A 23,334-nucleotide genomic window follows, 5' to 3' on the forward strand; every position below is an offset into this window, starting at 1 on the left:
GGAGTGGCTGCAGAGTCCCAGAAAGACTTCTCGTGTGGATGAGTGGGTGCCGGGAATGGGACTACAATCTCTTCTTTGGCAAGGAATGCATCTCAGATGATGAACCATTAAGAAAGTGTATCACTGAGGGTATAGAGAGAAAGACCTGTTTCCACAGATTTTAGGAGACAGGCAATCTGTTTTATTGACAAGGATTTTTTTAGTCTAAACATCACTAGAATTCACAATCTCCATCTACAAGACTTTGAGATGAAACAAAACATACCTGGTTGTTGAGTGGTGCATTAGCAGCCGTAAACAGTGCTTTGAATCCTAAGGAGGAAGATGGACAGGTCCTATAACCAGAGCTCTTTCTTCTTTTTTCCTAGGCCTTTACTCCTTTTTCATTTTGGTGGGTAATTCAGGATTTGTGGATTTTCTTCCACCTTTGGGATGGAGGGGGGTAAATGGGATTTGAAGGATAATTACCACTTAAGGTAGGACAGAGGGCATTTTCACCTATCGTGGGAGCTGAACACAATCACGTTATTTAACTAAAGGATGCCTGTTATATGGGCAAGAATAAGAGGCAATTCTGGCCGTTCCAGATAATTAGTCCTATAGCTTTACCCACAACTGGTACAGCATCTGCTACGAACCAGGAATCAAGTCATGAACATGACTTTCAACTCAACTCTTTTTTGTAACTTTACCTCTGGTTAGAGACTAAAATTTTCCACCATTCACCTATCGACCAGTCCTAATCCCCCCATACCAACGCCTGAGACTGGTGTCCTGACTCTGGAAGGCCACGTTTGTGAGGAGGAGCTCGGGAGGGTGCTGAGCACAGCTCAGGAGCTGTGTGGATGGGAGCCATGCTGTGCTTGAGTTCGCAGAGGTCTTGGGGATATGTTGATATGATGAAGTGTTCCTGTTATCTAACAGTTCTCTCCATGCCCCTGGCAAGTATCTGTCACAGGCTGCCCTAGAACTTGAAGGTTGTTCAGTTGGAAAGGGATGAAAATTCAATTGCTGTGCTGGGCCCAGTCATTTGCTAAAATCCTCAAACACACAATTTGTACAGGTCCCAGGCTTCTGCTTTACTGCTGCACACTGCCTCTGGGCCACTCTCCGGCTGTCGGTGCTGCAGCAGTGGTAATTGCAATCCCGTTTACCCTTCGGTGTCGTGATGAGCATTGTGCCTTCTCTGTGGCCCCCTCCCTCTCCAGACTGCCATCCTCTGTGCCAGCACTGTGCAGCCAATCTCCGCAACACCGGGAGCGTCTGCCTGCGGTGCCAGAACGCCCGGTACCTGCTGCTGGGGGACCGCTGTGTTCCCGACTGCCCTTCGGGATACTATGCAGAGAGGGGAGCTTGTCAAAGTAAGTGCTGGACGCAGGAGCCGGTGGTGCGTCTTGAGCTTCTCTTGGGGGCAATAGTGGAGAAGGCTTGAACTTCCCAGGCGAGAGAGAGGGCAGGAAGCACACTGTGGGGCCAGAAAGCAGACCAGCGAATGCTCTCTGCACTGGCACTTTTATTAACGGCTTTGGAAGGGGGTTTGGCTTCACAGGTTCTCTTTGTGTCTCTTCCCTCTGCAGAATGTCACTCCTCCTGCAGAACCTGCCGGGGCAGAGGACCCTTCTCCTGCTCCTCCTGTGACACTGGCCTCGTTCTGTCCCACCTTGGTACCTGCAGCACCGCCTGCTTCCCAGGGCACTATCTTGATGACAATCATGCTTGTCAGCGTAAGTTTTTAAAAATGAACTTTCTCTCCTGTCCTGCTCTGCTGAGGTCATTGAAGGAAATAGGAACTTTTTGCTTCCATATTCACACCTGGTAGCCTTTATTTTTATAAAAGGAAGAAAATGAATCTCCAAAGGCATATGGGCTCCATCAGCAGATTTATAACTCAGGTATGGGCTTAACTGGAAGTGCTGGGCTAGGGATCTCCTCTGCGAGTACCTGCTGTGTGACCTCAGGCCATTCATTTAACCCCTCTGTTCTCTAGTTATATCATTAAAATAATAAAAGTATTAGTCTATTTCATTCCTGTGGTTTCTCTCAGTGTTTCTATTCCAAGAGCCTGAGCAGAGAGGGGAGCTCATTTTATTACACAGGCTGTGGCCTCAGCTCTTCTCTGGGTTTAATTTGTTTTTGACATGTATTTGTTGAATATTGACAATATTCAAGGCTTGGCATGCTATAAAGCATTCAGTTTCTGCCCAAACAGTAGTTATTTTTCTTGCATGAGAGTTACTTGTATAGATGTCTTAGTCCTAAAATAAGTAAAAATATGATTAAGTACCTGAGTCAGGCACAAAGATTTAGGATAAATTAGGGAAAGGGCAAATCTGGATGGAAAAAAATTAGAAAATCCTGCACAGGTGAAGGAACATTTTTGAGATAGCCTGAGGCAGCTTAGTTTATTTCGATCAGTAAAGTGTCATTCGCCAAAAAATTGTGTTATATTTTTCTCCTTTTGAAGATGACAGTTAACAAATGCAGGGCTGATATATCAACTTTATGTCCTAGGATGTACCATGTTGAAGGAATTATAAAGTAATGGTTAGGAGAATGGGCTTTAGAATCAGGTGACTAAAGTTCAAATCCTAGCTGACACCTACTAGCTTTGTGACCTTGAGCAAGTAAATTAACCACCATGCATCAGTTTCCTTTTTCTATAAAAGGGGGATGATAATAGTGCCTACATCTAATGTTGCTGCTCTAACACAGACCCTAGCAGAGAATCAGCTTTCACTGTCTCTCTTGTTGTTATCATCATCATCACGTGAAGTGAGAGGCAAATGAAGCAGTAAAAGATATTTATATTTTGTAGGTAGAAAGATTGATCTTACTGTTAGTTTATGGAGGTGCTTGTAAGGATTTGCATTTGAAATGAAGTTACAGGGAACCCACTGTTTGCATCATCTGTTGAGATACCAGAGATAAAATCCCTTTTTGGACCAATGAAAAGATTTTTCTACATTTTGTAACAAAAACTTTGCTTGGTATATATCAACCGTCTGCTGAAATCTGTAGATTCTGTAACACTAGAGACACGAATGAAATACTTGCATGTTCTATTCCAGAGCCACAGAGTGTTGGTGTAGAAGTAGTGACCTAGATTTATGAGGCTCTTCACAGCAATGAAATCACAGAAATAAAAGTTGAAAAGAGAAAACAGAATCCCTTATATGGCACATAGGTGACAAAAATATGTTGCACTAAAATATTTCTCTTCTGGGAAGCTTTTGCTCTGCACAAATGCATTTGCTATGCCACCGTGTAAATAGGATTTTATAGACTATTTCAGTTAAATTAAGAATCTCCTAACTTTAGTCCTTTGCTAAAGCCAAAGTTTCCTTCCTCCAAAGCTTAAATAAAATATGCCCCTAAGTTGGGATATTTGAGTTTCTAGTACATTAAAAAAAGAAAAATCCACAACGTCCCTTTCTAACGTTCATCATTATAGACAATTATGGGCCTGACAATTTTTGAAATTGTGCGATAAAGGGCTTTTAAGGAAATATAATCAGTATTAAGGGAAGACATTAAAAACCATATTATAGAAGAAAGTTAGAGCTGGAGAGCTGTTTAGATTCTGGTTATAGAAACCTTTAGAAATTACGTACCCAGCTCTAAAATCTAAGGACAACCAGCTGAGCAGGAGCTTTAAAGAAGAGGTGGTAAGTGAGGTTCTCAGTGCTGGAAACCATGGTGCTCGGGAGGAGGAGAAGAGCCCCGGGGCGCCAGCGCAGAGGTTCCGTCTCACCCTCCAGGCTTCTGCAGCTGAGGAAGGAAGCCAGGCCGAGGGTGGGGATGCCAGCTGTTCAATGGTTCTTTCTCATCAGCCTAGCACTTCCCTCTGGAGCAGGATAGCATGTCCCCTCCCTCATTCACATTACCTTCAAAGGTTTGAAATAAGCATGTCTCTCCCACTCGGACATCTCTGCTCCAGGCAGGACTGGAGTCAGTGGAGTATTTTAAGCAGAAATGGAGAACCGTTCTCTCAGAGGGACTGTAAAAAACAAGCCTATTGAGGAGGGAGCATGGACTTCATAAGCTATGAGGTCCCTTCCTCCTCAGTGAATGATGGCTAAAGATCATCCCCGATACCCTCACTGCCTTCTGGTCCACTCGCCACCTTCTTCACTGTCCTCTTGGCACTTTCCTTGGGGTCACTGACCTCAGAGAACTGCACCAGGTACTCCAGACATGGTCACGCCAACATGACTGCAATAGGACTGATACCTCTGTGGTCTGAATATCGCAGGATGGAGAAAAGGCTCCTCACCCACACTCCTCTGAAGGTGGAAGCTGAGAACCCAAGGGATTTGGTGTGTGTAAGACGTAGTCATTTGAGGGTTGCCCTGGAGAGAGCTAAGGGCTTCAATCAGAGAGGAAGTGTTCAAACAGAAATGATGGAAGCCCCTGCTCCTTAGCGTGGCACTCCTGCCTCCCTCCAAATCCCCCACATAGTCTTTTAACATTTCAAAATGCTCAACATGAATCTGTTTCTTTCGGGAGTCAGTGAAGGAGGTGAGTTATGCTTTGGGAATGAAAGACTTCGTAGAAGAATTCAAGAACACAGAGGCAGACAGAAGCTTGGGGAGTAAACTACACAAGACTCTGAGTTGTCAGGACAGGGCACCAACCTGTCACCCCAACCAAGGGACTAGCCTAGGGGTCAGTCTTCAGCTCTACGTCCAGCAGAGGGTCCAGCTGATACTGAGATTACACTATGGCTCTTCAGCTTAAGACTGGGTCAGTTTCTTTAGTAACCATATCAACTTTTAGTAAGCTTTTAATCAACTAAAATTCTGAGATCGTTTTTATGATACTGACGTCTAAACAGGTCTACTGTACCGTCTATTTGTACAATTAATTATAGAACATAATACAGGACGTTACGAACAGTTTAGCTTTTGTTTCGTCTGATTACTTTTAGTTTATTGCTTCAATTGGTTTAGTGAGTTTTTCTTTCAACTGGTGAAACTTAACTATGTGTGTATCCTATATGAGTGGATGTGGCATATTTAAATATCATTAGCCTGATTTCTTTGTTTTCATTAAAGTCACTAATAAAAATACCAATCAAGTAAATAATTAAGACTTCATCATAATACTCTGCTAAAGACATTTCCTTTCCAATTACAAAGGTTTACTGACAATGTTTTGAGTGTGTATTTCAACTATCTTCAAATCCACCTTCCATTGGTAGACCCCACTTCATTTTTACATTCACAAGTTTATCTGTGGGATTTTTGTCAAACCCTTTGCCAAAATTAAGATACAACATGTGTAGAAATCCTACCCCCCAAAGGGTAAAAGTTTAGTCCCCTATAAGTTTCCAGCAATGAGAGTATTCTTTTTCTAATTATTCTCCAACTGTTTGAAAATTCAGGCTAGAATTTCCCCAGGACCTTTTATTACCAGTCTACATATTCTAACAAATATCTTATACCAGTGGCTTTTCTTGTAGGTGAAATGAGGAGTTTCTTTTTCTTTTATAAGGAGGTGACTTTTCTGCACTGCGCCACACACTTTGGTATCCTGTGAAAGTAGGACTCACGCAACCCCTTTCTAGGCTTCCCGTCTGACGCACACTGAGGGAGGAGTTCCGAATGAGGCCGAGACGCTCATGCTCATGTATAATTACAGTATCTGGCTTCTTCCATTTATGTGGCAAGTGTTTATTGAACACCTACAAAATTACAGATAACCAGCGAGGTGCTGGGGACCATGGCAAGGACCAAAACAAACTTGGTCTTTGCCTTCAGGAAGCTTACAGCTTTAAAGGATAAGATGTTAAATCATCGCTGAAATGAACACTGTTACATATGGCGTGAATGGAAGGTCTGGGGTGCTGTCAGAGCACTGCCTGGGAGACCTGTTCTAGACTAGAGAGTCAGGCAAGGGCTTCTTGAAGGAGGAGGCTGAAGCATGAGTAAGAGTGAAAGAGAAGAGATTGGGAGATTATATTGAGAGAGTTTGAATGTATGTGTTATGATTTATAGGTGAAAAGAATGGAAGGAATGGTGGAGGAGGAGTATTTGCAGGAATGATGGCTGGAATTTTTCTAGGACTGAAGAAAGATATGAATTCATAGATCAAAGTATCCTCTGAAACTTGAGCAGGATGGATAAAAAAAAAAAAAACTCACTCTAATGGATACATGGAAAATAGAAAGCAAGGGAGTCAGACCAGTTAGGAGGCTGTGCTAGTGGTCCAGTAGGAGATGATGATGGCTTGGATGTATTGGCATTTGTGGATGTGGAGAAAAGCTGAAAGTTCTGAGAATTAAATAGGAGAGTTCAAATAAATAAATAAGATCCAGTGAGTAATTGGATTAGGAGTGAGAGAAAGGGAGGTGTCAAGATAGACTCTAAGGTTTCTATCATGAACAGCTGAGTAGATGGAGAAATGCTAGTTGTTAAGTTAGGGAAGACAGAGGCATGACCAGACCCGGCAATCATCCCTGAATGCCTGGATTAAGTGGCTGCTAAGAATTACAGCTGGGTAGTTCAGTAAGCTGGGTCACTTTAAGGTCTTTTGTATCTTAAAATATGAGATTTCCTGAATTCCAGAGTAAGTCGATGCCTAATTTTAATCTTGGCATCCCACAAAATTCCATCTCTACCTCATGAACTATATAGGAGGCTTGATTCCTTACAAAGCAAGGTTTCAGTGAAACTTTGGACTATTATTCCAGAGATCTTGGAATGCGTATAAATTCTGTTAAGGGTTCTGAGGCATGATTAAAGAACAGGTTGGAGGCGGCTCTCTGCCTTCACAGCATCTGTCTCGGTTTGATCGGTGCTTCAGTATTTGCAATTGTAATCATCTGGTCATTTTCTTTTCCTATCTGCTCAGCGTGCAACGCACATTGTGGAAGCTGTGATTCACAGGCCAGCTGTACCTCCTGCCGAGATCCAAACAAGGTCCTGCTGTTTGGGGACTGTCAGCATGAGAGCTGTGCCCCACAGTACTATCTTGACTTCCCCACCAAGACATGCAAAGGTAAAGCTCTTCCAGAATTGCACAATGACTTTTATCCTGGGCAATACCCCTTTCCTGGAGATGTCCACTGTCCCACATTGGGAAGATACTGTTATCAGATGTTTAGACTTCTTCTGATGATAGCAAGACATCATTATGTATGTATGTATGTATGTATGTATGTATGTATGTATTCATTCATTTATTTATTAAGCAAATATTTTTGAGTACCTACCATGTGCTAGATGTTGTGCCAGCAGACCAGAGGTGGCAGACTGGAAACTCTCAGGTTGTATTTGGTCCCAAAGCATGGGTTGGTTTTTTTTTTGGTCCACTGAATGTTCCAATGTTTGAAAATCTTTAATTCTTTTCCTTTTAAGAATCAGAAGACTTCACATACAAAAAATGAGACTTCCCATTTCTTTTGACAAAGCCAGAAGGTCTGGCAATCCTGAATTTGCATTTGCTCAGTGCAGGAGTAGGAGTATCCATCGTCTCCTTGGGTGGAAGCCTGATCTCCTCGGGTTGCCGCCGTCCCCACCATTCCCTGTCCTATCACATCCAGCCTGTTTTGAAGATCAGCATGGCCTTCCTGGGCCACATAGGCATCTGCATTTACAACTGTAGATAGCCAGACCCCAAGCTTAGCAGACAGGACTTGTGTCTGATTTGTTCATCTCTGCTGAACATACTTAAATGAGTGAAGACACAGTCCCCATCCTCCAGGAGTTTATAAGGAGGCAATGTCAAAAACAGAGTGCCTTTTCCCTTGTTCTCCAGGGGTTAGAATTCTTGGAGCTTGTGCTCTTCGAATGGCAGTGCTCAGTCAGGAGAAGAAGAGAATTAAAGGATGAAGTTTCCTTGCTCCTGTTTCATTTCCCTTCTCCGTTCCTCCATTCCGCATTTCTCCCTGCCTCTCGGGTCTTCCAGAGAAGCTGGGGCTCAGATAGAGGTCAGACATCAGTCAAGTCAACTTGGTATGCTTTAAGGTTTCGCAAAATTGCATACTTTCCATTCCAAGAAATTCTCCTTTGTTGTGAGCTGAGGTGGTCTGCTGCACTCAGGACCACAGAACCCTTACAGTTTTTTTCCCTTCTAACCAGGGGCCGTCGGTCTGTGGTGAAAAACAAGAGTACCACAAATCCTCCCTGTTGTAAATGATTTCACAACTATGCTGGCAGTTTTCAAGACTCTGTTTTAGTCATTTTCCCTCAGGACCGATACAGTCATGTAAATGAGTGAGCTTAACTTCGTAAGTCTTTTTGGAAGCACATGTACTGTCCTGCATATTTACCTGCTTCTTTGGGACTTGGAAATACTGAATCAAGGTAGAGAGAAAGGTGACTGATGAGAGATTTCCCCCAGCTTCTTAGCGGAGAGGGAAGGTGGGGCAAGGCAGCACTGAGAGGAGATACTTCTCCAAGGAAACCGGTCAGCAGCAAACATTTATTCAACTACTTTGTGTCAGACACTGTGCTGAGTTCTTTAAATTCATGATTTCATTCAATCTTCACAATAGCCTTATGAAATAGGTGTGACTCTTATCCTTGTTCTACAGTTAAGGAAACTGAGGCTCAAAAAGTTTCAGGAAGGTCTGTAGGACATGCAGATAAAAAGTGACAAAACCATGACTTGAATACAAATTTAACTGACTTCAAAACCCAAATACTTAGTCCTGGTGCCTTGTTACATCTCCCAGTGCACGAAGGACTTCCCTTACCAGCTGGAACTTTGCCTTTCAAACATGCGTCTCGTGACTGCATCCGAATTGCCCGGGTCATGAAAACAACAGCACCCACAGCTCTGATAATCACAGTGAGGGAAACAATAGCAGTAGTACCGTGTCTCCTGTGCCGCCTCGCTCCCCGAGACGGGCTCGGTGGTTCTGAGCCCGAGCCCGGCCATCTGTGTTTCTAACACGCCCCTGGGTTATTTGGGTGCACATCTAAGGCTGGGACCCGCTAGCTCTTTGAGGGCGGGGTCCCCACCCACCACATGAGAACCTGGGTCAGGGCTGTACATCCCGTTGGTGCTTGCTGAGTGAACGAACATGTGAAGGCATCAGCTCTACTCGAAGTGAGCAGGAATCTTTTTCTTTCCGGACAGTTCTTTTCCGCCCCGTTTAATTCTAACGTCATTCGTTCTTTCTGTTGTGTTGGTCAACATCTGAGTTTGGAGAGGAAGAGAGTCACACGCCTGAAGTCAGTGGAGAGAGCAGATGCATCCTTAGTTGAGTCTCTGACATCCTTTACCTGTTGACATTTGGAGGAGGTTGGATTAGGTTTGTGGAGGCGAATCGGCCACTCCCTAGAGCAGGCTTTGCATGAAGATGCTGTAGCTCGGGGTAAAGAGCCCTGGGGCCCAGACGGATAAGATCAAGTCTATCTGGCCCCTCAGCAGCCCTGCTGACAGGCAGGCTTTGCACAAGCCGGGAGCGATCCTTGTACACGCCCGTGTCTAGCATAACGAGGAAACAGCCTCAGAGAGGTGTTCAGGCTGCTACATGCAGAGCCTCGTCAGAGCTCACTTATCTGACATCTCTTATGTTGTCCTCACTTTACCCCATGCAGCTGCAGACAGTGTCCTCATAAATTAGTCTCTGGAACAGAGACTGGACAGGAGGGAAGCTGATCTAAGGAATTTTCTTTCTAGAGTGTGATTGGAGTTGCAATGCGTGCAGCGGGCCTCTGAGAACGGACTGTCTGCAGTGCATGGACGGCTACGTCCTCCAGGACGGAGCCTGCGTGGAGCAGTGCTCACCAGCATTTTACCGGGACCGGGGTCTCTGCAAGAGTAAGTGTCTGGGGCCCTTGCTGTGTGCTCACTGAGGCTTCCACCTCCTCTGATTTCTACTGTTCTGAGAAGGAGCCTGTGGCAAGTTTCCTTTCTGGTTTTTTATCCAATTTCTGGTTTCTTCCCTGAGAGCTTTTCTTTGCTATAATGAAAACATCCCCTCTTTCCTTCTCCTGTGCCCAAATACAACATTTGATACATTTGAAATCTACATGGGAATCTTGGGGGTATATGGCCACACAAATAGGTATGTTTTGACCATTAAGTTTTGAATTTCTGTAAAAATGGAACAGTCCTGTGCTACAGATAGAGAGGTCTGTATTCTCCAGTCATGTGAGCACAAGGAAAGACCATATTATTCCATCATCTGCCTCTCACGACCCTCCAAGTACCATACATCTAACCATTGCCTCTCTCTGACCCAGTACCCCCTCCAGCCTCAGTTTAACACCACAACGTCTTCACACCCCGTAGTGACCACCCAAACAAAGTACATAGGCAGCATCCTGGGAGCATCCTTGGGTAATGCTCTGATAACTCACCGGGTGAGTGAGGAAAGATAATTGACACTTACAGTGAAACAGTGCAGAGAGCCAAGGACTCATTAATAATATGATAATGGTTGATATCTGTCAGTTTATAGGAGCAGTGTGTCAACTCCCCTTCTCTGGGAGACAACACTGAGGCTCAGAGAAGTGGAGTGGCTGGTCCTCAGTCACCCAGCTGGTAAGCGCAGCAGTCGCAGACAGAAGCCTGGCTCCCTGGCTCCCCGTCTGCGGCTTTGCCCAGCGCACCAGGTTAAGTTGCGTCACCACGAGGGCCCAGAGCCCCTTGGAAAGCTGTACCCGTTCCTGTTGACTTGACTTCTGTCTTCCAGGCTGTGCCAGACACTGTCTCCAGTGCCAAGGTCCCCATGAGTGCACCCGCTGTGAAGAGCCATTTCTCCTCTCGGAAGCCCAGTGTGTCCAGGACTGTGGGAAGGGGTACTTTGCAGATCATGCAAATGGCAAATGCACAGGTAACTTGGACACTGTGCTGAGTTCTCTGGAAAGAAATGAGGCCAACAAGTAAGTCAGGTGTGCTGATTCTCAGGTAATTAAGGGCAGAAAGGAAACCTGGAAGTTTGGCCTAAGTAACTGATGGCTTCTTGTGCACATCTGCCAATTGCTGACTAAATAGAACACTGGAATGCCGGCCAGTAATTCTCTTGCACAAATCAATACTGTCCCTAGAAGTCTATATGGAAATAAAGCCAATATTTCATGGGATGCAAAACTTACGTTGAACTAAGGTGAGGGATCCATTAAGAGAGATCAGCCCTACTGATACAGGGCCAGGGTGTTCAGTGCATCCACTAAATTACCAGTGACCCTGATACCGCGTTATGTCCTTGAGGTGTCGGATTTCTGGGGGCAGTTTAGTGAGACGTGTTGAGCTTTATTATGAAACTAAAGTTAAACCCAAAGTCTTAATCTCCTTGTCCACTGAGTTATTCTCAAGAGTTCCTTGTTTTATTCTCATCGTTTCTATCAAAACCTGGTACTGTGTGCCCCACTTTAAAGAATACCGGACATTTAATCATATGCCATTACCCAGGTGTGGCATTTTACATTTCCCCAAATTTCCTTCATCTGCGTTATCTCATTTAATATTCACAATGACTTGGTAAAATATGGCAAACACTACGAGTCCTGTTTCACAAGTGGAAAAAAAAAAAAAAAAGAGGCAGAAGAGTATAACCAGGGCAACATAAAGTCAGGTACTGATCTCAAACTTTCTGATTCTAATTCAGGAACCAGAATAGTTTAAAGGGCGAATTCAGGGCCCGTTAAGCTATCCTGTGCCCCCTCTCTATAACAAAATCTCAACTGAGAAAGCAGAATAATTAGGCAGTAAACACTTGATTTGTAGAAGGTTGTTAACTTGATCCAAAGAAATTATCTATGGTCCTTTAAATAGCTTGCTCTCCTCGTGCATTTAAAATAATAATAATAAAAATCATCTCAGAATAGCAGTGATGGTAGGAGTACACTTGAGTCCTTTCTGTTGAGCCCAATACTGTTCTAGTCAATTTGTATCATTAATAGCTCACAGTCCAACCAGCAATCATTGGTATTAGGTGCTATTACTATCCCCATTTTTAAGATAAGAAATTGTACCGCAGACTGTTGAAAGAACTTGCCCAAATTCAACAGCCGGTAAGTGGTAGAAGAGGAACAGTACCCAGAAAGAGTTTATGCTCTTAATCACTATAAACTACCTCTCTGACAAGTCACTATGGTTAACTTTTTAAACAATCTGTTTCTGTGCAACATTTTCAGGTCATGGCGTGTAAAGCAAGGGTGCTCCTCCCTTCCCACTGTCCTTTCTAGGGTAGACCAGCTGTCTCTGAAGTTCTGTGGGGAACTGTTGGAATTCTCTTCTGCTACAGCTGGGGACCCCATGCTGCTTGTGCTCTCACTTGTCATTTCTCTATCACCGGTAGCCCTCGCTGGGTGCCTGTGCCTTTGTCCTGCCTCATTTAGTGTGTCCTCTCTTCAACAGCCTGCCCTCGGGGGTGCTTGCAGTGCAGCCACAGAGACCGGTGTCACCTGTGTGACCAGGGGTTCTTTCTGAAGAGCGGCCTTTGTGTTGCCAACTGTGTTCCTGGCTTTTCTGCCCACTCCTCTAATGAAACATGTGCTGGTAAGTGCTTCTCCTCCAATGGTCCAGTGAATTCACCTGTAATTTCTCCAGGCAGAGGCTGAGTTTCCAGGTACAATTGGCTCACATGATGCAAGATGCAGGATTCCCATTCTGTGAATACGCCTGGTGCTGCTATGGAATAAGGAACTGTTTCTAGAACATGGAAAATTGGGAAAATTCAAATTCTACGATCTCTGAAAGAGAAAAAGAAGCAATGTGTGCTTTAAAAGTCACAACTATCGCATCAAAGATTTGGCATAAAATTTAGTTATATTCCTGAATTACAGTCATGTTATAGAAAATTATATATATTCTTACAGATATAACATTATATTTATATAAACATACAGAGCTAATCATGCCAAGGTACAGTGGTTCATCCTTTGTGCACACACTCGAGATTAATGGTAAATAATTAATGAATAGAGAGTAGCCTACCCCATTAGGTCCTCACATTTAAACTGAATGGATTTCAAGCCACTCTGTTTGCCATTAAGAATTAGGTAAGATGTTAAGGAATGGAGCTAGTCTTCTCTGGACCCTTTACCTTAAACAACAAAGAAAAGCAAATTTAAATGCAGGCTTAATTTTGAAGCCAAAACTTGTATAGGTGAATGAAGATTGGGAGTTATATTATAGCCAAGCATTCCTTGGCTTTTGGGTGTCCTTCATCAATAACACGGATCATGTTTTATCACCTGCAGTCACTCGTATTTTTCATCTCTCTATTTCTGACCTTTAATGATACTAAGATTTCCCATGCGGAAAAAAAATCTTTGGCTTATTTCATTGGGATCCTCCTGGAAAGCCCGAGTACTGAGAGTCAACTTACTCCTCTTGGGACATAATAAAAGTCAACTTGCAAGAATGAATTTGAGTTTCATTAGTGTAATCTTACATTAGAAGTAGTTGGCCTGCGACTTGGCATCCCTGAACTGCCCTGTCTGACCTACTTGTAAAAGGAAGTGCTACCAATTAAAGTTCAGGCAAACCAACTTGCAGGAGACAAGATGAATTCCACATCAAGGTCAGAAATCCTGATTCATCCATCAGATGCTTCCTATGGACAGAGATGGTAAAATTTTAAAACAGGTTGTAAATATTTCACATGAAGTCTGAATATAAACCACTGATAATCCTACTTCATTGTAGATTAACTGGGGCTGTCCCTGCAAATGGCACCAGACACTTGTCTCTTGGTGGGTCTGATGGTCAGATATGACAGGTGTATTAGGATAGGACTGTGGTTCTCAGAGGTGGCAGCCCTTTAGGATTACCTGGGGAGCTTGCAAAATCACCAAGGCTCATCCCGGAACATTTAAGTTGGAATCTGGTGGTGGAGCCTAAGTATCAGTATTGTTTTAGAAGATCCCTATGTGATTCCTTATTGTTACTCTTTCTGAGATACAATCCACATACCATAGAATTCACCCTTGAAATTATACAGTGGGTTTTTAGTATATCCACAGCGTTGTGAAACTATTATCATTATCTAATTCCAGGTCATTTTAATCACCCTAAAAAGAAATCCAGTAACCATTAGTAGTCTCTCCCCACTGCCCCGTTGTCTTGGCCCCTGGCAACCCCTGACCTACTCTCTATCTCTATGGATTTTCCTCCTCTAGATATTTCACATAAATGATATCATTCATTTTATGTCTGGCTGCTTTCACTTGGCACAGTATTTTCAAGGTTCCTTCATGTTAGAGCACGTATCAGTACATCATTTCTCTCTATGGTTGAATAATATTCCATTGTATGGATGTACCACATTTTGTTTATTCACTCATCAATTGATGGACATTTTGATTGTTTCCACTTTTGGATATTATGAATAACACTGCTGTGAACGTTTGTGTACAAGTTTTTGTGTGGACAGATGGTTTAATACTCTTGAGTATATACCTAGGAGTAGAATTGCTGGATCATATGATAGCTCTGTGTTTAATTGCTTGAGGAACTACTAGCCTGTCTCCCAAGCAGCCGCACCACTTTACATTCCCACCAGCAGTATATGAGATTTCTAGTTTCTCCACCCCCTCGGGAACATGTTTTATTGTTCCTCCTAGTGGGTATTAAATGATACCATCTTGTGGTTTTGATTCGAATTTCCCTGATGACTGATGATATTTGAACACCTTTTCATGTGCTTATTGTCCTCTTGTATATCTTCTTTGGAGACATGCCTATTCAGATTCTTTGCCTGTTTAAAATTAGGTTATTTATCATTTAATGAGTTGTAAGAATTCTTGTTATTTTCTGGATACAAGAGGGGGACAAGTCCTTTTTCAGATACGTAATTTGCAAATATTTTCTCCTATTCTGTGGATTGTCTTTTCACTTTCTTGCTGGAAGCATAGAGGTTTTTAATATTAATGATGTCCAATATATCCATTTTTTCTTTTGTCACTTGTGCTTTTGGTGTCAGATCTGAGAAAGCATTGCCTAATTCAAGATCACAAAGATTTTCTTCTATATTTTCTTCTAGGAGTTTTATAGATTAACGTTGAGACCTTATGTTATTCTCATGTGCATCCAGGGTGAGAACCACTAGATCAGAAGGAGGCTAATGGTATACAGTAGCCTAGAGTTTCATCTTTGTAGCTCAGAATGAACATTACAGGTCTGTTTCTTTAAAAAATAATAACCTAACTAGTGACTGTACCAAGTCTGACCTTTGATTTGTGTGATTTCCAGGCAAAATACACACTCCTAGTCTTCATGTGAATGGTTCCCTCACCCTTGCCATTGGTTCAATGAAACCACTGGATTTTTTCCTCCTGAATGTCCAAGACAAGGATGGCAGGGTCGAAGACCTCCTGTTCCATGTGGTCAGCACTCCCACCAGTGGTCAGCTCGTGCTCTCAAGGAATGGAAAAGAGGTTCAGCTCGACAAGGCTGCTCACTTTAGCTGGAAAGATGTGAAGGAGAAAAAAGTGCGTTTTGTGCACAGAAAAGAAAAACCCAGGTGACGCGGTGCTCCGTTGTTTTCTTCCTCCCTTCTTTCCGTCAGTGCTCTGCGCAGCCCCCCACTCCTCCCCCATCTCAGCAGCTCTCCCTTCTCTCCTGGGGAAGATCAATACTCTACCAATGCCAAATACTTTCAGCTGCCTGTCGTCGTTTCACTGTAACTGCTCAGAGAGAGTGCTTCTGTTAGAGGCATTTTCATTATATCACATAATTATGGGTAATTCTTTGATGTGACAGGGAAGTTTCTAGTACAGTTACCCAGTTTTTTGGCCCAGGAGAAACAAAATCACTTATACACCCAGATGTGCTGCTGCTTCTTCAGCACTGGGGTACTATACTGGGAGGAGGGAGTAGCTGGAGGATGGAGTGTGTGCTTTTCAAGATGTTGTATGGTTCCTAGAATTTCAGAGTTAAAAGGAAACTAAGAGTCATCGTTAACTTTTTATTATCCGCTTTGTGGGACTAATTGTTAATTTTTAAGCCTGATCCAGTTTTCCTCTGATGCCGAGCACACTTCTGGCTGTCCTCCCCACCTCAGCTGACACAGGCTTTAAGAATGCAATTGTATGTTAACACTAACTCAAGCAAACATAGCCGAGTAATTAGCAGAGCAGATCTACTAAACAGAAATCAGAGAATGCACCCCAAGGATTAGCCTCTTGGATTATCCTTCACGCTGCTCTGCATCATTAGTGCAGATTATTCAGAGTAGACTATATATGTAAACAAGGAATTGAAACCCAGGGAACAATGATAAAGAACAGTGAATATTTTCAACTATCACCACTGAACTTGAGATTTTTTTAAATGTTCAAGGTTTGGGCTAGGAGATAGGTAGGGGGGAATTAGATTGCACTTTCCGTATTGCATTTCAGAGCCAGTGATGCCAGAAATCTCAAAACCTCCCATCTTATGGGAATAAGAACAACTAACATTTACTGAGTGCTAACTATGACCCAGGTTTTTCAGCAGCTTATGTGAATTTATTTATTTATGTTCCGACTCTACAGATAGGGAAACAGAGGCCTTGAGTGAATCAATAAGTAATCTTGCCCAAGCCTCACAGCCAAGCGTGAGCATAGAGCTGACACTCCAACCAAGGCTCTCTGATTCCACACCCCATGGCTTCAGCCACCATGATTTCTGCCTCCTCAATAGTACTAGGAATAATGGGCATGCATCCATCCTCCAGGGGCAAAAGATGACTGTGTAGGAAAGTATTGCTGTAGAGATGGAGCTTCAAACTCTGGTGTCTGATGCCATAGAATCACTCTTCAGGTTTGTGCTCCATCCCCTTCATTCATTTTGCCTCAAGTGTTGTTCTTAAGTATTGGCATCACACAGCTCTGTACCTGTAGTCATTTGTCTCGGAATCACTTATGAAAAGTGCATAAAGCATGTAAAGCTCCACAGACAACCAAAGTTAACCCTCTTATCTGTTTAACTTCTTTAATCTCTCATCACCTGGCTTTTTTGCAGAGTCAACTTTATACTCCTAAATGGGCAAATGCCACCTATTTTGCAGGGACTTCTTTCAGTACTCTTTTTATTTTTTAGTGCCCATTTTAACATTGGATTTTTCTTATCTAAAATGTTTTTGAAAAGAAAGAATGAGAGGAATAGTAAAACAAGGTTAATAGAAACTCATGGAAAGAGGAAATTATGTCTCTGAATTATACAGAAACAAAAGGGGCAGCTTGCCACATGGGTTTGTGGTTGTTTTTCCCTGTGAAAACATCCACCATGGTTCTTTAGGATTGGCTTCCTTTGGGTTGGAGTGCCCCCGGGGAGTGCCAGACGACTTGGAAATACAGTCGTGGTGGCCGAGATGAGCTGGCGTTGCTGAGAGACTGGAACCTCAGTGCCAACAAAAATCGTTTTTCCCCTGTCGGTTGGGAGTAACAACCCCTCTTTCTTCATTCTGCTGCTTCCGTCACCTGCATTCTCTTGAAGTATGGAGGTAGCAGTGGAGAGGGGCAGGATTTAAATGGGACAGAAAATGAAAGAGACAATGAAATGAGAGGGAAGACAAGAATTCCTTTTTTAAAAAATCAGGTTTACTGAGGTATAATTTGCATTCAATATAGTTCCCCATTTTAAAGTATACTGTTCTACGAGTGTTAACAAATATATAAGGTCTTGTGGTCTTGGGACTGCAACAATTTCGTCACCACCCCTCCAAAGTCATTTTTACAGGACTCCCTACCCCCATCCCTGGCAATCACTGACCTGTTGTTTACCCTTATTGGTTTGTCCTTTCTGAAATGTCATGTGAATGGGCCATATGGTATATAATCTTTTGTTTCTGGCTTTTGCCGTGATGCTTTTGAGATCATCCACATTCTTTCATGTATCAGTAATTAGTTCCATGAATGCCCTTTAAAGAAGCTTATCGTCCCTGTAGTAGACCAGAATTCAAAACCTTCCATAATGCATTAATCACACATCTTACCGGCCTGAAGTGAGTTCTGAGCTTGCTTTGGCTTTGAAGGTGGGCACCTCCTACCTTCCCAGGAGGAGTTGGGGCTCTGAAGCTGCTGGAACAACACTTTTATAGGAAGCAAAAACCACAGCAGAGTGAGCCTTATTTTGTTCTATTAATTAGGACTCTTTAGTTGCAAGTAATGGAAGTCAACTTGAACCAGATTAAGGCTTGTTTATAACATGGCCGGTATGGCTCCGATCTCAAACCCATCAAGGGCACCTGGGTTTCCAGAGCAAGCCTGGAAGTTAGAAAAGGGAAAGGAAAGTGGGATTCAGTTCTTCCTCTCGTCTCTGTCTCTTTGCTTATTGACATGATAGACTGTGGTTCCCCATAGTCAAATGGGGTCGTTTCCAAATTTCCAGGGAATAATCAGCCATTCTCCCCTTGTCCAGTCCACATCAAATGTGTATGTGTATGGCCGGAGGGAGAGGGGGCTACAGAGTCATATAATACAAACATTGCCAACATTGTTAATCGGGGCCACTCACATGAATTGGGCAGGGGTTGGGAAGAGGATTCGCAGGGAAGAGGGAATCACTGAGGACTAGTCAGAAACTATGAAAGATTCCTTTTCATTCTCCAACTTAAGCATTAGCCTTCAATATATTACTAACCTGTCTTGGCCCGACAACTGATTTTTCAACCTATTCCATATTCTATTTAGAAAAATAGAAAGCCAAAAGTTTACATAATTGTTATATTATAATAAGATCAAAGAATACACAGTAGCATCATCTGCATCTCACTGTGTTCATCTTTATGTGGTCACTTCTATGTACAGTATTATGTTGCTGTAGTGGTTTGAGCCAAATTCCTATGTGCACATAGCCTGAAAATATTTTTAATCCTTGTCTTTCCAAAGACCACGTTAATGATGGTATTTTCTCATTCCTTTCTTGGGGACTTCTTTCAGGAAAGGTTACTTTTCCCTGAAAATTAGTGACCAGCAGTTCTTCTCGGAGCCACAGCTGATCCACATACAAGCATTTTCAACACAGGTAAGGAAATGCCACATGATTAATAATGTCTCACGCCTACTCATTCTCACGCACAAATCGAGATTTTTCAGTAGTTTTAGCAGAAATGTTTGAGCTAAATTAACCTTGTCTCGGTGTCCTCAGGAAATGCCACTAGAATAATTTTTAGTACTTGTGGGTAATAGCAGCAACAACAGTTACTTACACACCTCAAATACTCTTCTTATGCTTCTTATTCAGTCCTCGTGCCAGCCCTATGAGGCGTTATGATCCCCAATTCACAGATGAGGAGACTAAGTCACAGGAGGTAAAGGAACGTGTCTATGGTGACAGAGCTCAGAGAGCCGAGGTCGTGCCCAGCAAATCGGTGTCTCTGGTTACAGAGTCTTCATTCTTTACTTTACTACACTGAATCTGATACCAGCCCTTCAGAATATTTTGAAGCTGTGCCAGTTGTTGAGACTTTCCTATTTTTAGGTAAATAAGTATATTTTGTCTAAATATTTCTCTCTCAGGGATATAGAATTAAGTCCGCCTACTTTTGCCCATTGATCATGTAGTAGGACTGCATTTAACTCAGTGTGCAGTAGTTAGAGGATCTTTAAGGATCCACTTAAACAAAGTGCACTGTGGTCATCTGCCAAACACAAGTCTGAGGAAATCAGGGTAGATGCTCTAAAACTCAGTGTGATGGCTCGTTTGTTCTCATCACTTATCTCTGTCAGGTTGTACTTATGTGTCCTGAATACATACAGTAGTGGATGCTCTGAGTGCCTGGGCTAGAGGGATTGAACAGCTGAAATGAGCAAAGAGGAGGAAGATCAATGTATCATTAAGTTGTGAACAACAAGAGAGTGGGGTATCAGCGTGGGAGAACCAAGACTACCTAAGTATTAGATGTCAGTAGTGCATTAATTAGTCATGATTCAGGGAAGGATATGAGATCATTGTTTTTAAAGCTGATATTTTTATATTTTTGGTTCCCAAATGAAAAGACCACACACCAAGGATAACATAGACTTGAACCAGAAGTGACTGCCAAATGGTATTCACAGTCCAGCTCAGCGAGTCTCACTTCAGGGATGACTGAAGTTGAGGAATGATCAAAAATTGATCCTAAATTAATTTGACCTCAGGGTTAGGCAAAGAGTATGAATTTTATTTTAATTAAAGCTAAAACATGTGATCTCTGTAAATATGGGTCAGAGGGCCACCAAGTCTCAGGATTTACTGGCTTAGATGTTTCTCAGTACTTAGCCTCTGAAGTTTTGTTTTGTTCTTTTTGTTTGTGCTAATATAGTTACACTAATTAAGTGAATAAAAGACTCAGGCTAGGTTTTGAGAAGCAACTTCTGAGATGATAAGTTGCCATGGTTCCCAGATTTTTGTTTGTTTGCTTTCCCCAAATAAATGGAATAGATGGTGAGGGCACATTTTTATTTTACTTATTATATGAGAAACTTTTATCATTGTAGCATTTTTTAAAATGGAATTTTAGAAATGAATTTTAGCTTATTTTTGTTCCTTTACAGTTCTGTGCTATTTCAATATGGTTTTAAGTCTCCCTAAGATTTCCTCATGTGAGCTAAGTTGATGTTTTCCACTTATGGATTTTGACATCACCTCTTTAAGAATCCAAGGGGTTATTCATTCCCACATACAGAATCCCAGCTTTTGAATTCTCACTTGGGAATCCTGGGGAGTAGCTATCTTTTCATTTCCTATTATGTGATTATTATAAAGATGCATTAGTTAGACATTACTTTAATAGATATTGAAATTTCCAGGAGGCCGGGGGGTGGGGAGTATTTTTAAAAGAAAGCCATTTGGATTAAAGAAGGCAGTGTGCTGAGAAAAGTCCTAGATGGTTTAACTTCAAACGATATAAAAAACTAAGATAATATTTTGTTTGGCTTCTCACCTCGATTTTTTTGGAGGGGTGAGTTTTTTTTTTTTTTCCTGTTGTGGTTCATTAACTTTTATCTTTATGAAAGAACATTTTATCTGCTTACTGAAGTTGCTGGAGGAAAACCTGATAATCCTAAGGAAAACATATTAAAATTTGCCACATGAATTAACCAGGTGGCTGCCTTACCCAGACCATGATCTTATCAGGCTTCATACTCTGAGTTGGGGTGGGCCGCTTCCTGATATGGATGAGACAGCTTGAGGGGAATGACTGGGAAGGACCAGAAAGAGCGTGAGTGGAGACCGTGTCGGTGTCTCACCCCGAGTCCGCGTGCTGCAGCGTAGCCTGGAGTGAAGTGCTCGACTCCCAGCGCAGATGCCAAAGCTCTGTACCTCTCATTAGTCTCCCTTGGCTGCAGACTGATGAGTTCCTTGACACTGAGGTGATCTCAGTTACCATGCAGGGGATGTAGTGTAAATCAAGACGGCAGAGACTTCAGAGATTTAGAAGCAAGCAGCTCCCCTTGATTGTCCCTGATCAATACCATGGTCTGGATGTGGCTTAAGAAACCTCCAGAACCCGAGGTGTAAAGTAACCTCCTTTGCAGTGATTCCTGTGACTGACTACACCTGTGGTAAGTGCTCTGACTATGCAAGAGTTTGGCACTTCACTGGAGCACGTAGAGTTCCTTAAAAAGCACAGAAATATCAATCAGCTTGCACACACCTGGCATCTGGCTCACTGGATTGTCCAGTCTTTTCCTGCTAGTGGCTTCCCTTCTCCTTCCCTTCAACTCCACAGGCCCCTTATGTGCTGAGAAATGAGGCCCTCCACATTAGCAGAGGAGAGAGGGGAACCATCACCACCCAGCTGCTTGACATCCGAGATGACGACAACCCACAGGACGTGGTGGTCCAAGTGCTGGATCCTCCAGTCCATGGCCAGTTGCTCCAAACCCTTCAGTCCCCTGCAGCCCCAATCTATCAGTTCCAGCTGGATGAGCTCTCCAGGGGCCTTCTCCTTTATGCCCACGATGGCTCGGATAGCCCTTCTGATGTCGCAGTCTTGCAGGCCAGTGACGGACACTCCTTCCAAAACATACTGTTCCACATGAAGACTGTGCCCAAGGTAGGTGTCATTCCTAGAGCTACAATGTGCTTGCACCTACATGTGAAGTTTTGTTGATGATACTGTTTTGCAATATTCATAAATTTGAGATATGGGTAGTTATTTATTTATTCAAATATTTATTAAGCACCTATTATGGAGATACTTAGGACATGCAAAGATTAATAGAACACATCACCAAAACTCAGGGGGCAGTGTATATTTTGTTAGGAGCACCTTTGATTTGAAAGTCCTGTGCCCATGTTCTCTGCAGAAGGGAAACTTTTGAACCTCTATGTTGCTTCCATAAAATTCCTCTTTGTCCATTGATTTTTTTTGTCTCCTGCCTGAGCATGATTATAGGAATCGAGTGCACCCCCGTTCCTGTCTGCTCTTTTAAAATAGCTCATGTGATGTGAGGCTTGCAGCCAGGTTATTATAATGAATCAAAAAGGATGCATTCAAGCCATTCTGTTACCCCAGCTGAAGGAGGATGAGGGAACTCTTTGAGTAATCATAAGAATCCCTGGCCCAGTAAAGAGCCATAGTTCTCAGCCCGAGTCATCACCTCCATACATATGTTTTTGCTAGACCCATGAGTACCTATCTTATTATTTACTTAATATTTATCTTTGAATCCAGTTACTTTTTTACTGTGACCTCTTCCTAATAAATAATACCTATGAAATCATGGGCTTAATGTAGAATTGTACTTTTTTCCATAGTAAAATTTATGTACAACCATTTAGTAAAATTTCATCCACATACAACATGAGATGTTTTGGGATGTAATAGGATGGCTATCACTTTTTGGGAAATTCTGGGCTGGCCCATGCTGGATCAAAGGGACCTATTGAAAAACACTTTCAAAGTCATTTATTACTGAATGATGTTTCACGAAGCTCTTTTCTCTGTAATAGCAAGAATGACTCTTTCCTGTGATGGCAGAGTGGGAGACTTAACAATTTTTTTTGAACTTTTCATTCCAAATATCAGTACCTACTGAAATTTCATTGATGATTAGCTAGAGAGATTGATTTGCTGAGGACAGCTTAGAAATCACTTGTCACCTTCCCACCAAAGATCACTCAGAATTTGCGAAGGTCAATAGCTGAATCTAATATGATCTGCTAGGTGGTTTCTCAGGCTCTTGTCTCATTATTTTCAGCTGCTGAAAACAGTGATGGTGGCCTGAGATAGATGGGAGGGAGTAAGTGAAGGCTGATTATGAGATGGAGCTGGCAGAGAGCCACCTTGTAGCTGATCCTAATTATCACCCTGCCACAATCACCCTGGGAGATGAGGTTTAGTTCTGAAGAAATGAAGTCTAGACCAGACACAGAAAGTTTTCTTTTCTTCCTTCTTGGTTTCTTTCCAAAGATTGTTACAGGATTTCAGTGCAGCGCTAGCAGTCGCCCTTCGTATCATGG

At 42.6% G+C, this 23,334-nt stretch overlaps 1 protein-coding gene across 2 annotated transcripts in view; it reads left to right on the forward strand.

Annotated features, from left to right (window-relative positions):
- Window positions 1–23,334, forward strand: part of FRAS1 (Fraser extracellular matrix complex subunit 1) — a 408,983-nt gene that overhangs the window by 255,267 nt on the left and 130,382 nt on the right. For both annotated transcript variants that reach the window (XM_064485618.1, XM_031432509.2), the window contains exons 21-29: window positions 1,209–1,361; window positions 1,578–1,724; window positions 6,853–6,999; window positions 9,631–9,771; window positions 10,649–10,789; window positions 12,316–12,456; window positions 15,154–15,424; window positions 18,825–18,909; window positions 21,599–21,925. In XM_064485618.1, coding sequence (XP_064341688.1) covers window positions 1,209–1,361; window positions 1,578–1,724; window positions 6,853–6,999; window positions 9,631–9,771; window positions 10,649–10,789; window positions 12,316–12,456; window positions 15,154–15,424; window positions 18,825–18,909; window positions 21,599–21,925 — 1,553 coding nt within the window. The remainder of the gene's footprint in view (window positions 1–1,208; window positions 1,362–1,577; window positions 1,725–6,852; window positions 7,000–9,630; window positions 9,772–10,648; window positions 10,790–12,315; window positions 12,457–15,153; window positions 15,425–18,824; window positions 18,910–21,598; window positions 21,926–23,334) is intronic.

This window comes from Camelus dromedarius, chromosome 1 (assembly GCF_036321535.1).
Source record: "Camelus dromedarius isolate mCamDro1 chromosome 1, mCamDro1.pat, whole genome shotgun sequence".
NCBI lineage: Eukaryota > Metazoa > Chordata > Mammalia > Artiodactyla > Camelidae > Camelus > Camelus dromedarius.